Raw genomic sequence first — 20,404 nt, 5'->3', positions numbered from 1 at the left:
AAATTGAATGCCTGTTTTTCCATTAAACCAGTCTTGTCCCAGCATTAAGTTTTGGGTCATGTGTGGGTTATTATGCAACACCAGCGATATTGTAACCTGTGAATTATTAGCGTCTGATTATTATGGTAAAAGGGTATGCATGGCGGTGATACTTTAGCAGACCGTCACATCCGCATAGAGATATATTGAATCAATGCATCTCTATGAGGAAAGTTCAGTGTCTCCATGCAGAGGGTGGTGACACTGAATGTCAGTCACACTGTGCAGCACTGCCCCAGGAAGCACCTCTAACAGCCATCTGAGGAGTGGCCAGTAAAGTTATCACTAGGCTGTAATGTAAACTCTAAATTTTCTTAGAAAAGACAGTGTTTACTGCAAAAAGCCTGAAGGGAATGATTCTACTCACCAGAACAAATTCAATAAGCTGTAGTTGTTACTGTGCCGTATTCAGTTTGCTGTATAGTATACAGCTTAATATAGTGGTTCTGGTGTCTGCATCCTGTCCCTTTCAGGGAATATTTAAACATGGAGCTGCTGAATGTTCCCCATAGAGATACATTGATTCAATGCGTTTCTATGAGGAGATGTCGATTAGCGATTGTCACAATAGCCTCCCAATGTTTCCTATGGGAAAGCATTGACTTAGCTGAGATAAGCCATGGAGGTGGGGCCAGCCACTGCGAGACCAGCATGGCGGGGGGGAAAAAGTTGAGTAAAAATACCTTTTCCATGCGAACGGAGGGGGGCTGTCACCTAAACAAACACTCGCTGATTTTACACACTCTCAAACAGATACACGCACACTCCCTCACAGTCACTCTCAGACAGATGCACACACACTCCTTAACTGGAACACACACTGATATTGACACACTCTCAAACAAATACACACACAGACACTCCCTGACAGACACACACACACACTGATACTGACACACTGGCAGACAGATACTTACATGCACAGTCACTCTCAGACAGATACACACATACTCCCTGACAGGCACACAATCTGATATTGACACACTCTCAAACAAATACACACACACACACAGATACTGACACACTGTCAGACAGAAACGCACACTCCCTCACAGTCACTCTCAGACAGATACCCACACACTCACTGACAGGCGCACACACACACACTGGACCGCAGCGAATGACGGAGCTTTATAAGTGGATCCCAGGCGCCACTTCCATTCACCCTCAGCGAGCCACATCCATGCTCCCTTGCCAGACCACCTGCCAGGAATGGGCTGACAAACCCTAGGCGCCAGGACAAAATTCCTAGTCGCCATTGACCTGGCGCCTAGGATTTGTCAAGCCATGGAATGTCCCATTACTAAATTACGCCGATCTTTCTTCTAAGATTGGTTAGTTAGGAAATCCTGAAGTGTTACTACACGCCATAAATAGAGCATTATTACTGTAACGGAGCTTCCTATACTCCGGTTGGGTACCTCCGCTGACGTATTCTCCTAGTGCTTACCGAGGGCTCCGAGCACTTCTCCAGACAGCATAAGTACTGCAGACCCCACGAACCGCTGCAGCTTGGTTGGGGTCTCGCCGTCTCCTACCCACCCTGGACCTACGACAAGGCTCCAGGTTCCAGTGGGTGAACCTCTTCAGAGAGCGTAGCAGGAACAGCTCTTACAAGAGTTAGTGATTATCCAAGGGAGCATGCAGAGTAAAGCAATCCCTTGTAGTGATATAGCAATCCCCCCCAATAAGAGACAAGACTCCTAGATTGAGGGTGAAGTAGAACAGAAAGTTTAATGGAGCATACTGGTCTTTTATATAAGTTTCCCAACAAGGTTGACGCCCAGGTGGACCTTGTTGGGCACAGGACACAAAACATGCAAGCCAATAAAAACAGTGTAGCGAGGTCACTTTCACCACAATTACCACATGTTACATGTGGCACTATTGGTTTCCTTGTGGTGTATTTTACAGGCAGTAATGATGGTTTTTGTACTGCGTGGCATGTATTACAGTAGTGATGGTTTCCTTGTGATGTGGAATGTGGTTCATGTGTTTGTGATGATTCCAGTGTCTCTCTTAGATGCTGAGATAATGTCTCCATGTATTTTATTGTGTAGGCAGCAGAAATATCTATCAAATTCTTGACGCCAGGCAGAGGCTTGGAAGTGATTCGTACTGTGGGCCCTCAGCTTGTTTCTGCTGGAAGACACAATGCGGTAAGTAACAAGTGGACATGGTTTACTGAGAGGACCTTGTGTGAGTTCTGGAAGTTTGACTGTGCCATCAGTCTGTCGTCTGTTCATGACTATTCATAGCGAAACACAACAGAGAGAGGATTGGGGTGACAGAGAGGCAGGCTATGCAGCTTTCCTTGTCATTGACGTCTTGTTCTCTGACCATTTTAAAACATTCACTTTTAGTAAAAAAAACAATAGCTCTCTGATTGCTGCCTGCTCCGTGGGCAGACTAGATTGTCCTCTGTGTACTGGTACATTATCCTACTCGGACTAGAGTCGAGTGTTTAGTCGGACTTTCTTCTTGGCTAAACTCATTTTTTGTAGTTTATGTTCTGTTTTCCCAGGTATTCCGAGTATCTACAGTAAGATATTCTCTACTGTTCATCACGTTAATCAGGATGCAAATGAATGGTTAAACACTGAATGGAGGGACAGCACCAAGGGGCTGCAGGCACTAAAACCATTTCATCTCCCTGAAGTGGTTTAACACTGAATCCAGACACTATAACCACTAAAGGGAGATTAAATGGTTATAGTTCCTAGTGTCCTATCCCCACCATGTGTGCTTCCCATGTACTGGCAATGTCTTCTCGTCTGTTTCCAGGCTGCGGAACTCTATCTCAATATGGATCTCTATAAGGAGGCGATTGATGCGTTTATTGAAGGTGAAGAATGGAACAAAGCAAAGAGGGTGGCCAAAGAGATGGACCCTCAGTAAGTTAACCTTCATATTGCTTGTTAAGCATTCCCCTCCCTCAGCAAATATTGGATTTTTCCAGGATATTAGCAAAGCCTGTAGCTCCACACGCTCACCCTGGTGTTCCTTTGCAGGTATGCAGAATACGTGGATGAACGCTACAAGGACTATCTGAAGAACCAAGGCAAAGTGGACTCGGTAAGCGTTCCCCTGTAGCCCCTCCCATTGCTCCATATTGCCCTACGCTCTTTATCCCAGATACTCCGGCACACAATGTGTTACCCAGTCCTATATGTTTTTTACAGCTGGTCGGCGTTGATGTCATGGCCGCCCTGGATATGTATGCCGAGCGAGGACAGTGGGAAAAATGCATTGAGACAGCAGCCAAGCAGGTGTGGTGCTAACATTACAGCGTGTGGCGTCTCCATTTAGATGGATTAGTATTGTATGAGTCAGGAGTCCCATGCCATTCAGAACGTGGTGTTTTATGTGTTCACAATAAACGGCGAGTATTGTATCCATTATGGAGAAAACGGCGAGTATCGTATTTATTATGGAATAAACGTCGAGTATCGTATTCATTATGGAATAAACGACGCGTATTGTATCCATTATGGAATAAACAAAGCAATGCTGAGCAGATACATGGGGCTGTAACATATCCTTAGAAATACAATGTACAGAAGTCCTGTACCATGCCGTATAAACCCTGCTCTGTGATTGGTCACATTAAGGATGTTATCATATCTCTAATATGTATTCATGGGTGTTCTTACAGAATTACAGGGTTCTTCACAAGTACGTTGCTCTGTTTGCAACTCATCTCATCAAGGAGGGCAACTGGAATAAAGCACTCAGCTTATACGCACAACACGGAGCTCCGGCAAACCCACAGGTAATGGTGATCTTCCATCTCCTTAACTTTCCCGTTTCTACACATTCATTACTTTGTTTCATTATTTCATTGGTTTCTATGTCTTCTGTCTCTTTACACTCTGTGAGTTTCCTCCCGTCACTTTACACTCTGTGAGTTTCCTCCCGTCTCTTTACACTCTGTGAGTTTCCTCCCGTCTCTTTACACTTTGTGAGTTTCCTCCCGTCACTTTACACTCTGTGAGTTTCCTCCCATCTTTTTACAATCTGTGACTTTCCTCCCCTCACTTTACACTCTGTGAGTTTCCTCCCATCCTTTTACAATATGTGAGTTTCCTGCCGTCTCTTTACACTCTGTGAGTTTCCTCCCGTTTCTTTTCGCTCTGTGAGATTCCTCCCGTCTCTTTACACTCTGAGTTTCCTCCCGTCTCTTTACACTCTGTGAGTTTCCTCCCGTCTCTTTACACTCTGTGAGTTTCCTCCCGTCACTTTACACTCTGTGACTTTCCTCCAGTCACTTTACACTCTGTGACTTTCCTCCCGTTTATTTATACTCTGTGACTTTCCTCCCGTCTCTTTACACTCTATGACTTTCCTCCCGTCTCTTTACACTCTGTGAGTTTCCTCCCGTCTCTTTACACTGTGTGAGATTCCTCCCGTCTCTTTACACTCTGTGACTTTCCTCCAGTCACTTTACACTCTGTGACTTTCCTCCCGTTTATTTATACTCTGTGACTTTCCTCCCGTCTCTTTACACTCTGTGACTTTCCTCCTGTCTCTTTACACTCTATGACTTTCCTCCCGTCTCTTTACACTCTGTGACTTTCCTCCCGTCACTTTACACTCTGTGAGTTTCCTCCCGTCACTTTACACTCTGTGAGTTTCCTCCCGTCACTTTACACTCAGTGAGTTTCCTCCAGTCACTTTTCACTCTGTGAGTTTCCTCCCGTCACTTTACACTCTGTGACTTTCCTCCCGTTTATTTATACTCTGTGACTTTCCTCCCGTCTCTTTACACTCTGTGACTTTCCTCCCGTCTCTTTACACTCTGTGACTTTCCTCCAGTCACTTTACACTCTGTGACTTTCCTCCAGTCACTTTACACTCTGTGAGTTTCCTCCAGTCACTTTACACTCTGTGACTTTCCTCCAGTCACTTTACACTCTGTGACTTTCCTCCGTCACTTTACACTCTGTGACTTTCCTCCGTCACTTTACACTCTGTGACTTTCCTCCCGTTTATTTACACTCTGTGACTTTCCTCCGTCACTTTACACTCTGTGAGTTTCCTCCGGTCACTTTTCACTCTGTGAGTTTCCTCCCGTCACTTTACACTCTGTGACTTTCCTCCCGTTTATTTATACTCTGTGACTTTCCTCCCGTCTCTTTACACTCTGTGACTTTCCTCCTGTCTCTTTACACTCTGTGAGTTTCCTCCCGTCACTTTACACTCTGTGAGTTTCCTCCGGTCACTTTACACTCTGTGAGTTTCCTCCAGTCACTTTACACTCTGTGACTTTCCTCCAGTCACTTTACACTCTGTGACTTTCCTCCAGTCACTTTACACTCTGTGACTTTCCTCCAGTCACTTTACACTCTGTGAGTTTCCTCCCGTCTCTTTACACTCTGTGACTTTCCTCCGTCACTTTACACTCTGTGACTTTCCTCCCGTTTATTTACACTCTGTGACTTTCCTCCGTCACTTTACACTCTGTGAGTTTCCTCCGGTCACTTTTCACTCTGTGGGTTTCCTCCCGTCACTTTACACTCTGTGACTTTCCTCCCGTTTATTTATACTTTGTGACTTTCCTCCCGTCTCTTTACACTCTGTGACTTTCCTCCTGTCTCTTTACACTCTGTGAGTTTCCTCCCGTCACTTTACACTCTGTGAGTTTCCTCCAGTCACTTTACACTCTGTGAGTTTCCTCCAGTCACTTTACACTCTGTGAGTTTCCTCCCGTCTCTTTACACTCTGTGACTTTCCTCCAGTCACTTTACACTCTGTGACTTTCCTCCCGTCACTTTACACTCTGAGTTTCCTCCCGTCTTTTTACAATCTGTGACTTTCCTCCCCTCACTTTACACTCTGTGAGTTTCCTCCCATCTTTTTACAATCTGTGAGTTTCCTCCCGTTTCTTTTCGCTCTGTGAGATTCCTCCCGTCTCTTTACACTCTGAGTTTCCTCCCGTCTCTTTACACTCTGTGAGTTTCCTCCCGTCTCTTTACACTCTGTGAGTTTCCTCCCGTCACTTTACACTCTGTGACTTTCCTCCAGTCACTTTACACTCTGTGACTTTCCTCCCGTTTATTTATACTCTGTGACTTTCCTCCCGTCTCTTTACACTCTATGACTTTCCTCCCGTCTCTTTACACTCTGTGAGTTTCCTCCCGTCTCTTTACACTGTGTGAGATTCCTCCCGTCTCTTTACACTCTGTGAGTTTCCTCCCGTCTCTTTACACTCTGTGAGTATCCTCCCGTCTCTTTACACTCTGTGACTTTCCTCCAGTCACTTTTCACTCTGTGACTTTCCTCCAGTCACTTTTCACTCTGTGACTTTCCTCCAGTCACTTTTCACTCTGTGACTTTCCTCCCGTCTCTTTACACTCTATGACTTTCCTCCCGTCTCTTTACACTCTATGACTTTCCTCCCGTCTCTTTACACTCTGTGACTTTCCTCCCGTCTCTTTACACTCTGTGAGATTCCTCCCGTCTCTTTACACTCTGTGAGTATCCTCCCGTCTCTTTACACTCTGTGAGTTTCCTCCCGTCACTTTACACTCTGTGACTTTCCTCCCGTTTATTTATACTCTGTGACTTTCCTCCCGTCTCTTTACACTCTATGACTTTCCTCCCGTCTCTTTACACTCTGTGACTTTCCTCCCGTCTCTTTACACTCTGTGACTTTCCTCCCGTCTCTTTACACTCTGTGACTTTCCTCCAGTCACTTTACACTCTGTGACTTTCCTCCAGTCACTTTACACTCTGTGACTTTCCTCCAGTCACTTTTCACTCTGTGAGTTTCCTCCCGTCACTTTACACTCTGTGACTTTCCTCCCGTTTATTTATACTCTGTGACTTTCCTCCCGTCTCTTTACACTCTGTGACTTTCCTCCTGTCTCTTTACACTCTATGACTTTCCTCTCGTCTCTTTACACTCTGTGACTTTCCTCCCGTCACTTTACACTCTGTGAGTTTCCTCCCGTCACTTTACACTCTGTGAGTTTCCTCCCGTCACTTTACACTCAGTGAGTTTCCTCCAGTCACTTTTCACTCTGTGAGTTTCCTCCCGTCACTTTACACTCTGTGACTTTCCTCCCGTTTATTTATACTCTGTGACTTTCCTCCCGTCTCTTTACACTCTGTGACTTTCCTCCCGTCTCTTTACACTCTGTGACTTTCCTCCAGTCACTTTACACTCTGTGACTTTCCTCCAGTCACTTTACACTCTGTGAGTTTCCTCCAGTCACTTTACACTCTGTGACTTTCCTCCAGTCACTTTACACTCTGTGAGTTTCCTCCCGTCTCTTTACACTCTGTGACTTTCCTCTGTCACTTTACACTCTGTGACTTTCCTCCCGTTTATTTACACTCTGTGACTTTCCTCCGTCACTTTACACTCTGTGAGTTTCCTCCGGTCACTTTTCACTCTGTGAGTTTCCTCCCGTCACTTTACACTCTGTGACTTTCCTCCCGTTTATTTATACTCTGTGACTTTCCTCCCGTCTCTTTACACTCTGTGACTTTCCTCCTGTCTCTTTACACTCTGTGAGTTTCCTCCCGTCACTTTACACTCTGTGAGTTTCCTCCGGTCACTTTACACTCTGTGAGTTTCCTCCAGTCACTTTACACTCTGTGACTTTCCTCCAGTCACTTTACACTCTGTGACTTTCCTCCAGTCACTTTACACTCTGTGACTTTCCTCCAGTCACTTTACACTCTGTGAGTTTCCTCCCGTCTCTTTACACTCTGTGACTTTCCTCCGTCACTTTACACTCTGTGACTTTCCTCCCGTTTATTTACACTCTGTGACTTTCCTCCGTCACTTTACACTCTGTGAGTTTCCTCCGGTCACTTTTCACTCTGTGGGTTTCCTCCCGTCACTTTACACTCTGTGACTTTCCTCCCGTTTATTTATACTTTGTGACTTTCCTCCCGTCTCTTTACACTCTGTGACTTTCCTCCTGTCTCTTTACACTCTGTGAGTTTCCTCCCGTCACTTTACACTCTGTGAGTTTCCTCCAGTCACTTTACACTCTGTGAGTTTCCTCCAGTCACTTTACACTCTGTGAGTTTCCTCCCGTCTCTTTACACTCTGTGACTTTCCTCCAGTCACTTTACACTCTGTGACTTTCCTCCAGTCACTTTACACTCTGTGACTTTCCTCCCGTCACTTTACACTCTGAGTTTCCTCCCGTCTTTTTACAATCTGTGACTTTCCTCCCCTCACTTTACACTCTGTGAGTTTCCTCCCATCCTTTTACAATATGTGAGTTTCCTGCCGTCTCTTTACACTCTGTGAGTTTCCTCCCGTTTCTTTTCGCTCTGTGAGATTCCTTCCGTCTCTTTACACTCTGTGAGTTTCCTCCCGTCTCTTTACACTCTGTGAGTTTCCTCCCGTCACTTTACACTCTGTGACTTTCCTCCAGTCACTTTACACTCTGTGACTTTCCTCCCGTTTATTTATACTCTGTGACTTTCCTCCCGTCTCTTTACACTCTATGACTTTCCTCCCGTCTCTTTACACTCTGTGAGTTTCCTCCCGTCTCTTTACACTCTGTGAGTTTCCTCCAGTCACTTTACACTCTGTGAGTTTCCTCCCGTCTCTTTACACTCTGTGACTTTCCTCCAGTCACTTTACACTCTGTGACTTTCCTCCAGTCACTTTACACTCTGTGACTTTCCTCCCGTCACTTTACACTCTGAGTTTCCTCCCGTCTTTTTACAATCTGTGACTTTCCTCCCCTCACTTTACACTCTGTGAGTTTCCTCCCATCCTTTTACAATATGTGAGTTTCCTGCCGTCTCTTTACACTCTGTGAGTTTCCTCCCGTTTCTTTTCGCTCTGTGAGATTCCTCCCGTCTCTTTACACTCTGTGAGTTTCCTCCCGTCTCTTTACACTCTGTGAGTTTCCTCCCGTCTCTTTACACTCTGTGAGTATCCTCCCGTCTCTTTACACTCTGTGACTTTCCTCCAGTCACTTTTCACTCTGTGACTTTCCTCCAGTCACTTTACACTCTGTGACTTTCCTCCCGTTTATTTATACTCTGTGACTTTCCTCCCGTCTCTTTACACTCTATGACTTTCCTCCCGTCTCTTTACACTCTGTGAGATTCCTCCCGTCTCTTTACACTCTGTGAGTTTCCTCCAGTCACTTTACACTCTGTGAGTTTCCTCCCGTCTCTTTACACTCTGTGACTTTCCTCCAGTCACTTTACACTCTGTGACTTTCCTCCAGTCACTTTACACTCTGTGACTTTCCTCCCCTCACTTTACACTCTGAGTTTCCTCCCGTCTTTTTACAATCTGTGACTTTCCTCCCCTCACTTTACACTCTGTGAGTTTCCTCCCATCCTTTTACAATATGTGAGTTTCCTGCCGTCTCTTTACACTCTGTGAGTTTCCTCCCGTTTCTTTTCGCTCTGTGAGATTCCTCCCGTCTCTTTACACTCTGTGAGTTTCCTCCCGTCTCTTTACACTCTGTGACTTTCCTCCCGTCTCTTTACACTCTGTGAGTTTCCTCCCGTCTCTTTACACTGTGTGAGATTCCTCCCGTCTCTTTACACTCTGTGAGTTTCCTCCCGTCTCTTTACACTCTGTGAGTATCCTCCCGTCTCTTTACACTCTGTGACTTTCCTCCAGTCACTTTTCACTCTGTGACTTTCCTCCAGTCACTTTTCACTCTGTGACTTTCCTCCAGTCACTTTTCACTCTGTGACTTTCCTCCCGTCTCTTTACACTCTATGACTTTCCTCCCGTCTCTTTACACTCTATGACTTTCCTCCCGTCTCTTTACACTCTGTGACTTTCCTCCCGTCTCTTTACACTCTGTGAGATTCCTCCCGTCTCTTTACACTCTGTGAGTATCCTCCCGTCTCTTTACACTCTGTGAGTTTCCTCCCGTCACTTTACACTCTGTGACTTTCCTCCCGTTTATTTATACTCTGTGACTTTCCTCCCGTCTCTTTACACTCTATGACTTTCCTCCTGTCTCTTTACACTCTGTGACTTTCCTCCCGTCTCTTTACACTCTGTGACTTTCCTCCAGTCACTTTACACTCTGTGACTTTCCTCCAGTCACTTTACACTCTGTGAGTTTCCTCCAGTCACTTTTCACTCTGTGAGTTTCCTCCCGTCACTTTACACTCTGTGACTTTCCTCCCCTTTATTTATACTCTGTGACTTTCCTCCCGTCTCTTTACACTCTGTGACTTTCCTCCTGTCTCTTTACACTCTATGACTTTCCTCCCGTCTCTTTACACTCTGTGACTTTCCTCCCGTCACTTTACACTCTGTGAGTTTCCTCCCGTCACTTTACACTCTGTGAGTTTCCTCCCGTCACTTTACACTCTGTGAGTTTCCTCCCGTCACTTTACACTCAGTGAGTTTCCTCCAGTCACTTTTCACTCTGTGAGTTTCCTCCCGTCACTTTACACTCTGTGACTTTCCTCCCGTTTATTTATACTCTGTGACTTTCCTCCAGTCACTTTACACTCTGTGACTTTCCTCCAGTCACTTTACACTCTGTGACTTTCCTCCAGTCACTTTACACTCTGTGACTTTCCTCCAGTCACTTTACACTCTGTGAGTTTCCTCCAGTCACTTTACACTCTGTGACTTTCCTCCAGTCACTTTACACTCTGTGAGTTTCCTCCCGTCTCTTTACACTCTGTGACTTTCCTCCGTCACTTTACACTCTGTGACTTTCCTCCCGTTTATTTACACTCTGTGACTTTCCTCCGTCACTTTACACTCTGTGAGTTTCCTCCGGTCACTTTTCACTCTGTGAGTTTCCTCCCGTCACTTTACACTCTGTGACTTTCCTCCCGTTTATTTATACTCTGTGACTTTCCTCCCGTCTCTTTACACTCTGTGAGTTTCCTCCCGTCACTTTACACTCTGTGAGTTTCCTCCGGTCACTTTACACTCTGTGAGTTTCCTCCAGTCACTTTACACTCTGTGACTTTCCTCCAGTCACTTTACACTCTGTGAGTTTCCTCCCGTCTCTTTACACTCTGTGACTTTCCTCCAGTCACTTTACACTCTGTGACTTTCCTCCAGTCACTTTACACTCTGTGACTTTCCTCCAGTCACTTTACACTCTGTGACTTTCCTCCAGTCACTTTACACTCTGTGAGTTTCCTCCAGTCACTTTTCACTCTGTGAGTTTCCTCCCGTCACTTTACACTCTGTGACTTTCCTCCCGTCTCTTTACACTCTGTGACTTTCCTCCTGTCTCTTTACACTCTATGACTTTCCTCCCGTCACTTTACACTCTGTGAGTTTCCTCCCGTCTCTTTACACTCTGTGACTTTCCTCCGTCACTTTACACTCTGTGACTTTCCTCCCGTTTATTTACACTCTGTGACTTTCCTCCGTCACTTTACACTCTGTGACTTTCCTCCAGTCACTTTACACTCTATGACTTTCCTCCCGTCTCTTTACACTCTGTGACTTTCCTCCCGTCTCTTTACACTCTGTGACTTTCCTCCGTCACTTTACACTCTGTGACTTTCCTCCCGTTTATTTACACTCTGTGACTTTCCTCCGTCACTTTACACTCTGTGACTTTCCTCCGGTCACTTTTCACTCTGTGGGTTTCCTCCCGTCACTTTACACTCTGTGACTTTCCTCCCGTTTATTTATACTTTGTGACTTTCCTCCCGTCTCTTTACACTCTGTGACTTTCCTCCTGTCTCTTTACACTCTGTGAGTTTCCTCCCGTCACTTTACACTCTGTGAGTTTCCTCCCGTCACTTTACACTCTGTGAGTTTCCTCCAGTCACTTTACACTCTGTGAGTTTCCTCCAGTCACTTTACACTCTGTGAGTTTCCTCCAGTCACTTTACACTCTGTGAGTTTCCTCCCGTCTCTTTACACTCTGTGACTTTCCTCCAGTCACTTTACACTCTGTGACTTTCCTCCCGTCACTTTACACTCTGTGAGTTTCCTCCCGTCACTTTACACTCTGTGACTTTCCTCCCGTCTCTTTACACTCTGTGAGTTTCCTCCCGTCTCTTTACACTGTGTGAGATTCCTCCCGTCTCTTTACACTCTGTGAGTTTCCTCCCGTCTTTTTACACTCTGTGAGTATCCTCCCGTCTCTTTACACTCTGTGACTTTCCTCCAGTCACTTTTCACTCTGTGACTTTCCTCCAGTCACTTTTCACTCTGTGACTTTCCTCCAGTCACTTTTCACTCTGTGACTTTCCTCCCGTCTCTTTACACTCTATGACTTTCCTCCCGTCTCTTTACACTCTATGACTTTCCTCCCGTCTCTTTACACTCTGTGACTTTCCTCCCGTCTCTTTACACTCTGTGAGATTCCTCCCGTCTCTTTACACTCTGTGAGTATCCTCCCGTCTCTTTACACTCTGTGAGTTTCCTCCCGTCACTTTACACTCTGTGACTTTCCTCCCGTTTATTTATACTCTGTGACTTTCCTCCCGTCTCTTTACACTCTATGACTTTCCTCCCGTCTCTTTACACTCTGTGACTTTCCTCCCGTCTCTTTACACTCTGTGACTTTCCTCCAGTCACTTTACACTCTGTGACTTTCCTCCAGTCACTTTACACTCTGTGAGTTTCCTCCAGTCACTTTTCACTCTGTGAGTTTCCTCCCGTCACTTTACACTCTGTGACTTTCCTCCCCTTTATTTATACTCTGTGACTTTCCTCCCGTCTCTTTACACTCTGTGACTTTCCTCCCGTCTCTTTACACTCTGTGACTTTCCTCCCGTCTCTTTACACTCTGTGACTTTCCTCCAGTCACTTTACACTCTGTGAGTTTCCTCCAGTCACTTTACACTCTGTGACTTTCCTCCAGTCACTTTACACTCTGTGAGTTTCCTCCCGTCTCTTTACACTCTGTGACTTTCCTCCGTCACTTTACACTCTGTGACTTTCCTCCCGTTTATTTACACTCTGTGACTTTCCTCCGTCACTTTACACTCTGTGAGTTTCCTCCGGTCACTTTTCACTCTGTGAGTTTCCTCCCGTCACTTTACACTCTGTGACTTTCCTCCCGTTTATTTATACTCTGTGACTTTCCTCCCGTCTCTTTACACTCTGTGAGTTTCCTCCCGTCACTTTACACTCTGTGAGTTTCCTCCGGTCACTTTACACTCTGTGAGTTTCCTCCAGTCACTTTACACTCTGTGACTTTCCTCCAGTCACTTTACACTCTGTGAGTTTCCTCCCGTCTCTTTACACTCTGTGACTTTCCTCCAGTCACTTTACACTCTGTGACTTTCCTCCAGTCACTTTACACTCTGTGACTTTCCTCCAGTCACTTTACACTCTGTGACTTTCCTCCAGTCACTTTACACTCTGTGAGTTTCCTCCAGTCACTTTTCACTCTGTGAGTTTCCTCCCGTCACTTTACACTCTGTGACTTTCCTCCCGTTTATTTATACTCTGTGACTTTCCTCCCGTCTCTTTACACTCTGTGACTTTCCTCCTGTCTCTTTACACTCTATGACTTTCCTCCCGTCTCTTTACACTCTGTGACTTTCCTCCCTTCACTTTACACTCTGTGAGTTTCCTCCCGTCTCTTTACACTCTGTGACTTTCCTCCGTCACTTTACACTCTGTGACTTTCCTCCCGTTTATTTACACTCTGTGACTTTCCTCCGTCACTTTACACTCTGTGACTTTCCTCCGGTCACTTTTCACTCTGTGGGTTTCCTCCCGTCACTTTACACTCTGTGACTTTCCTCCCGTTTATTTATACTTTGTGACTTTCCTCCCGTCTCTTTACACTCTGTGACTTTCCTCCTGTCTCTTTACACTCTGTGAGTTTCCTCCCGTCACTTTACACTCTGTGAGTTTCCTCCCGTCACTTTACACTCTGTGAGTTTCCTCCAGTCACTTTACACTCTGTGAGTTTCCTCCAGTCACTTTACACTCTGTGAGTTTCCTCCAGTCACTTTACACTCTGTGAGTTTCCTCCCGTCTCTTTACACTCTGTGACTTTCCTCCAGTCACTTTACACTCTGTGACTTTCCTCCCGTCACTTTACACTCTGTGACTTTCCTCCCGTCACTTTACACTCTGTGAGTTTCCTCCCGTCACTTTACACTCTGTGAGTTTCCTCCCGTTTATTTAACCTCTGTGACTTTCCTCCCGTCACTTTACACTCTGTGACTTTCCTCCCGTCTCTTTACACTCTGTGAGTTTCCTCCGTCACTTTACACTCTGTGACTTTCCTCCAGTCACTTTACACTCTGTGACTTTCCTCCCGTCACTTTACACTCTGTGACTTTCCTCCCGTCACTTTACACTCTGTGAGTTTCCTCCCGTCACTTTACACTCTGTGAGTTTCCTCCCGTTTATTTAACCTCTGTGACTTTCCTCCCGTCACTTTACACTCTGTGACTTTCCTCCCGTCTCTTTACACTCTGTGAGTTTCCTCCGTCACTTTACACTCTGTGACTTTCCTCCGTCACTTTACACTCTGTGACTTTCCTCCCGTCTCTTTACACTCTGTGACTTTCCTCCCGTTTATTTATACTCTGTGACTTTCCTCCCGTCTCTTTACACTCTGTGACTTTCCTTTGTCACTTTACACTCTGTGACTTTCCTCCCGTCACTTTACACTCTGTGACTTTCCTCCCGTCTCTTTACACTCTGTGACTTTCCCTTCCGTCACTTTACACTCGTTGAGTTTTCGCGCATGCTGCTTACATACTCCCCGTAGTAAATCAGAGTGCCTTGCTGTCTTCACAATACCTACATTATACCTACATTTATTGCACAGTGTCTTGTAAAAGTCTGATTCTACATTTTGCTGCAAAGAGTAACTGAAGTCTGTTCCTCACAGAATTTCAACATCTACAAGCGCATCTTCTCTGAGATGGTGAACAGTGGCAACATGAACCGTTCGGACATGTATCACGTGTGGGCCGATCTCCGGGATACTCTGTGTAATCTGGTGAGACTGACATCTGGTTTCCCATTTTCTCAGTACTGTTACCCCTTCACAGAGTTCCTGTAGTTTCCACCCTCACCCTCACCCACCTCATTCTGTAAATAAAGCCAAACCACCGATGCTCTTCGAGGTTCAGCACAAAATGTGTACAAACACACTAAACATTTCATCATGTAGCCTCCCCCCGTTCCCGCTTGGTATGTACACCCAAAATGCTTTCATTGTTGCAGTGTACCGAGCTTTGTACACCCAAAATGCTTTCACTGTTGCAGTGTTCCGAGCTTTGTACACCCAAAATGCTTTCACTGTTGCAGTGTTCCGAGCTTTGTACACCCAAAATGCTTTCATTGTTGCAGTGTACCGAGCTTTGTACACCCAAAATGCTTTCATTGCTGCAGTGTTCCGAGCTTTGTACACCCAAAATGCTTTCATTGTTGCAGTGTACCGAGCTTTGTACACCCAAAATGCTTTCACTGTTGCAGTGTTCCGAGCTTTGTACACCCAAAATGCTTTCACTGTTGCAGTGTTCCGAGCTTTGTACACCCAAAATGCTTTCATTGCTGCAGTGTTCCGAGCTTTGTACACCCAAAATGCTTTCATTGTTGCAGTGTACCGAGCTTTGTACACCCAAAATGCTTTCATTGTTGCAGTGTACCGAGCTTTGTACACCCAAAATGCTTTAATTGTTGCAGTGTACCGAGCTTTGTACACCCAAAATGCTTTCACTGTTGCAGTGTTCCGAGCTTTGTACACCCAAAATGCTTTCATTGTTGCAGTGTTCCGAGCTTTGTACACCCAAAATGCTTTCACTGTTGCAGTGTTCCGAGCTTTGTACACCCAAAATGCTTTCATTGTTGCAGTGTTCCGAGCTTTGTACACCCAAAATGCTTTCACTGTTGCAGTGTTCCGAGCTTTGTACACCCAAAATGCTTTCATTGCTGCAGTGTACCGAGCTTTGTACACACAAAATGCTTTCATTGTTGCAGTGTTCCGAGCTTTGTACACCCAAAATGCTTTCACTGTTGCAGTGTTCCGAGCTTTGTACACCCAAAATGCTTTCATTGCTGCAGTGTACCGAGCTTTGTACACCCAAAATGCTTTCATTGTTGCAGTGTTCCGAGCTTTGTACGCCCAAAATGCTTTCATTGTTGCAGTGTACCGAGCTTTGTACACCCAAAATGCTTTCATTGTTGCAGTGTTCCGAGCTTTGTACACCCAAAATGCTTTCATTGTTGCAGTGTTCCGAGCTTTGTACACCCAAAATGCTTTCATTGTTGCAGTGTACCGAGCTTTGTACACCCAAAATGCTTTCATTGTTGCAGTGTTCCGAGCTTTGTACACCCAAAATGCTTTCATTGTTGCAGAGTTCCGAGCTTTGTACACCCAAAATGCTTTCATTGTTGCAGTGTACCGAGCTTTGTACACCCAAAATGCTTTCATTGTTGCAGTGTACCGAGCTTTGTACACCCAAAATGCTTTCATTGTTGCAGTGTACCGAGCTTTGTACACCCAAAATGCTTTCATTGTTGCAGTGTACCGAGCTTTGTACACCCAAAATGCTTTCATTGTTGCAGTGTTCCGAGCTTTGTACACCCAAAATGCTTTCATTGTTGCAGTGTACCGAGCTTTGTACACCCAAAATGCTTTCACTGTTGCAGTGTTCCGAGCTTTGTACACCCAAAATGCTTTCATTGTTGCAGTGTTCCGAGCTTTGTACACCCAAAATGCTTTCATTGTTGCAGTGTACCGAGCTTTGTACACCCAACATGCTTTCACTGTTGCAGTGTTCCGAGCTTTGTTCACCCAAAATGCTTTCATTGTTGCAGTGTACCGAGCTTTGTTCACCCAAAATGCTTTCATTGTTGCAGTGTTCCGAGCTTTGTACACCCAAAATGCTTTCATTGTTGCAGTGTACCGAGCTTTGTACACCCAAAATGCTTTCATTGTTGCAGTGTACCGAGCTTTGTACACCCAAAATGCTTTCATTGTTGCAGTGTACCGAGCTTTGTACACCCAAAATGCTTTCATTGTTGCAGTGTACCGAGCTTTGTACACCCAACATGCTTTCACTGTTGCAGTGTTCCGAGCTTTGTTCACCCAAAATGCTTTCATTGTTGCAGTGTTCCGAGCTTTGTACACCCAAAATGCTTTCATTATTGCAGTGTACCGAGCTTTGTACACCCAAAATGCTTTCATTGTTGCAGTGTACCGAGCTTTTTACACCCAAAATGCTTTCATTGTTGCAGTGTACCGAGCTTTGTACACCCAAAATGCTTTCATTGTTGCAGTGTACCGAGCTTTGTTCACCCAAAATGCTTTCATTGTTGCAGTGTTCCGAGCTTTGTACACCCAAAATGCTTTCATTGTTGCAGTGTACCGAGCTTTGTACACCCAAAATGCTTTCATTGTTGCAGTGTACCGAGCTTTGTACACCCAAAATGCTTTCATTGTTGCAGTGTTCCGAGCTTTGTACACCCAAAATGCTTTCATTGTTGCAGTGTACCGAGCTTTGTTCACCCAAAATGCTTTCATTGTTGCAGTGTACCGAGCTTTGTACACCCAAAATGCTTTCATTGTTGCAGTGTACCGAGCTTTGTACACCCAAAATGCTTTCATTGTTGCAGTGTTCCGAGCTTTGTACACCCAAAATGCTTTCATTGTTGCAGTGTACCGAGCTTTGTACACCCAAAATGCTTTCATTGTTGCAGTGTACCGAGCTTTGTACACCCAAAATGCTTTCATTGTTGCAGTGTTCCGAGCTTTGTACACCCAAAATGCTTTCATTGTTGCAGTGTACCGAGCTTTGTACACCCAAAATGCTTTCATTGTTGCAGTGTTCCGAGCTTTGTACACCCAAAATGCTTTCATTGCTGCAGTGTACCGAGCTTTGTTCACCCAAAATGCTTTCATTGTTGCAGTGTACCGAGCTTTGTACACCCAGAATGTTTTCACTGTTGCAGTGTTCCGAGCTTTGTACACCCAAAATGCTTTCATTGTTGCAGTGTACCGAGCTTTGTACGCCCAAAATGCTTTCATTGTTGCAGTGTTCCGAGCTTTGTACACCCAAAATGCTTTCATTGTTGCAGTGTACCGAGCTTTGTACACCCAAAATGCTTTCATTGTTGCAGTGTTCCGAGCTTTGTACGCCCAAAATGCTTTCACTGTTGCAGTGTTCCGAGCTTTGTACACCCAAAATGCTTTCACTGTTGCAGTGTACCGAGCTTTGTACACCCAAAATGCTTTCATTGTTGCAGTGTACCTTTCAAGATATATGTGAACCTATTTTTTGCTGTTTTTCCTCCACCTATACCTTTATTACTGACTGTTTTCTGGTCAGTGTGAGAACTTGGTGAAATCGAGCGAGGCCAATTCCGGAGCACACCAGGAGTTTGAGCAGATGCTGCAGATTGCTCATTATTACAGCACACGATCCGCTTCACTCAGTGTACCGCAGCTGGTAAGTGCAAGCAACTCCGTGAGCTATGTTATATTATAAATTTATGTTATACCACAGTGAATAAACATCTCACATTGTCCACAAATATACCAGCATGTACTCTCTGCCGTTTAGGAGTTAATTCACTTTGTTTATGAACCCTAGTCACACCTCCCTTCATGTGACTTGCACAGCCCCCTTCATGTGACTTGCACAGCCTTCCTGAACACTTCCTGTAAGGAGCCATCTAATGTTTACACATCCTTTATTGAACAGTCCGTTTAATTTTAGGGGACTTACTAATAACAATGTATGCAACTATAATTTAACATACAGTGCATATCAATTACACAGATGATTTGTAAACACATTTATTGTGGTTTAAAGACACATTACTGGGTGTATTACTGCTGTGGTGCACTCAGACATAAAAAAAGAGGGATTTGAGCCCAATATAGGGACAGTTGGGCGGTATGGATTGTGGTTTAAGTTTAAAGGGACACTATAGTCACCAGAACAGCTGCAGCTTATTGAATTTGTTCTGATGAGTAGAATCATTACCTTCAGGCTTTTTGCTGTAAACACTGTCTTTTCAGAGAAAATGCAGTGTTTACATTACAGCCTAGTGATAACTTCACTGGCCACTCCTCAGATAGCTGTTAGAGATGCTGATTGGCCAGGGCTGTGTTTGAATCATGCTGGCTCTGCCCCATATCTGCCTCTTTGTCAGTCTCAGCCAATCCTATGGGGAAGCATTGTGATTGGATTAGGCTACCACTTCTCATGATGTCAGCAGACTGCTTGTTTTTTTTGAGGCAAACAGCATGCAGATCTACAGCTTCTGGCTTGAATACAGTAAGATTTTGCTATATTTATGGAGGCATGAGGGGCCCAGGGGGCTAGATGGTGGTTTTAACCCTATAGGGTCAGGAATACATGTTTGTGTTCCTGACCCTATAGTGATCCTTTAATTTACAGAGCAGGATATAAAACTTCTAAGGGAAATTTAAAATCTGATTGTTAATGAAACCATTTTGTTTGACATGATCTATACTCCCAAACTGCTTTATTAAAGCGGCACTGTCATGCCGAACTTACCTTTCCCCAATCGATTCCTCTTCTCTCCCTCTGTCAGGATCTCTTATTCATTTCTTCCTGTCTGCTCTAGTTTTCTTTAAAACTCAAGAAAAAGTAGGGACTATTTGTCTTATGGAGGTTTCCTACCAGGGCCGGACTGGGAAGAAAATTCGGCCCGGGCATTTTTTAATTACAGCGGCCCACTAAAAAGGGGGCGGGGCCAGATTGGGTGTGTTTTGTCATCACCAATGACGAGCACGCCCCATCACAAAGTGAGCATGTTGGTTCAATGCTCTTCCAGGGTAGACCATGCACAGAGCTCTGCTGAAGAGCTCTGGCATGAGAAAAATACCTTGTATTTGTTCTGCACAGCGCAAGCAAATTTAATAACATGCTTGCACTGTGTTTGCTTGAAATTTGTCTCTGGTGTCTTCATAGTTGGGATACCAGGAGACAAAAATGCTAGGAAAGCATATTGTGCAGTGTGTGTGTGTGAGTGATGGGTGCTGTTTGCGTGAGGGTGCTATGTGGGTAAGGGTGCTGTGTGTGTGATGGGTGCTGTAGCGGAGAGCCGATCTTTCACAGCTATTCTCCACTAGAGATCCCAGTGAGGCTCAGGAACAAGGTGATGATAAGTCCACAGGCAAGGTTTCTAGCAGGTAGAGTAATACAGCAATATCCCCATCGCAATCCCAATAACTGGGCGACACACAGTTTCAGGAGTAGAACTGACAAGCTTTATTCCACAGTTCCTTATAAAGCCCTCTCCCATGCAAGGGAGGAGGTTCTATCACTTAAGACATTATCCAATCTGTGAACAGTAACCTCCCACACATCTCCTCCCCTCCTCTAGCATCATAATCCCCTTATCATGTACATAGTTTTACCCAAGTTTTGGATGTACCCTAAATACTTGGGGTACATCCACAAATCACAATATCTCCAGATAGCCCTA

The 20,404-nt window shown here is 45.0% G+C and overlaps 1 protein-coding gene across 1 annotated transcript in view; it reads left to right on the top strand.

Annotated features, from left to right (window-relative positions):
- The window catches only part of IFT172 (intraflagellar transport 172), a 255,466-nt gene that overhangs the window by 186,599 nt on the left and 48,463 nt on the right, over window positions 1-20,404 (top strand). The window contains exons 28-34 of the mRNA XM_063441063.1: window positions 2,100-2,198; window positions 2,824-2,933; window positions 3,051-3,114; window positions 3,222-3,308; window positions 3,695-3,811; window positions 14,829-14,939; window positions 18,274-18,393. Coding sequence (XP_063297133.1) covers window positions 2,100-2,198; window positions 2,824-2,933; window positions 3,051-3,114; window positions 3,222-3,308; window positions 3,695-3,811; window positions 14,829-14,939; window positions 18,274-18,393 — 708 coding nt within the window. The remainder of the gene's footprint in view (window positions 1-2,099; window positions 2,199-2,823; window positions 2,934-3,050; window positions 3,115-3,221; window positions 3,309-3,694; window positions 3,812-14,828; window positions 14,940-18,273; window positions 18,394-20,404) is intronic.

This window comes from Pelobates fuscus, chromosome 2 (assembly GCF_036172605.1).
Source record: "Pelobates fuscus isolate aPelFus1 chromosome 2, aPelFus1.pri, whole genome shotgun sequence".
NCBI classification, from domain to species: Eukaryota; Metazoa; Chordata; class Amphibia; order Anura; family Pelobatidae; genus Pelobates; species Pelobates fuscus.
The sequence above is the reverse complement of the archived record's forward strand: the minus strand, read 5'-3'. Positions and strand labels throughout refer to the sequence as shown.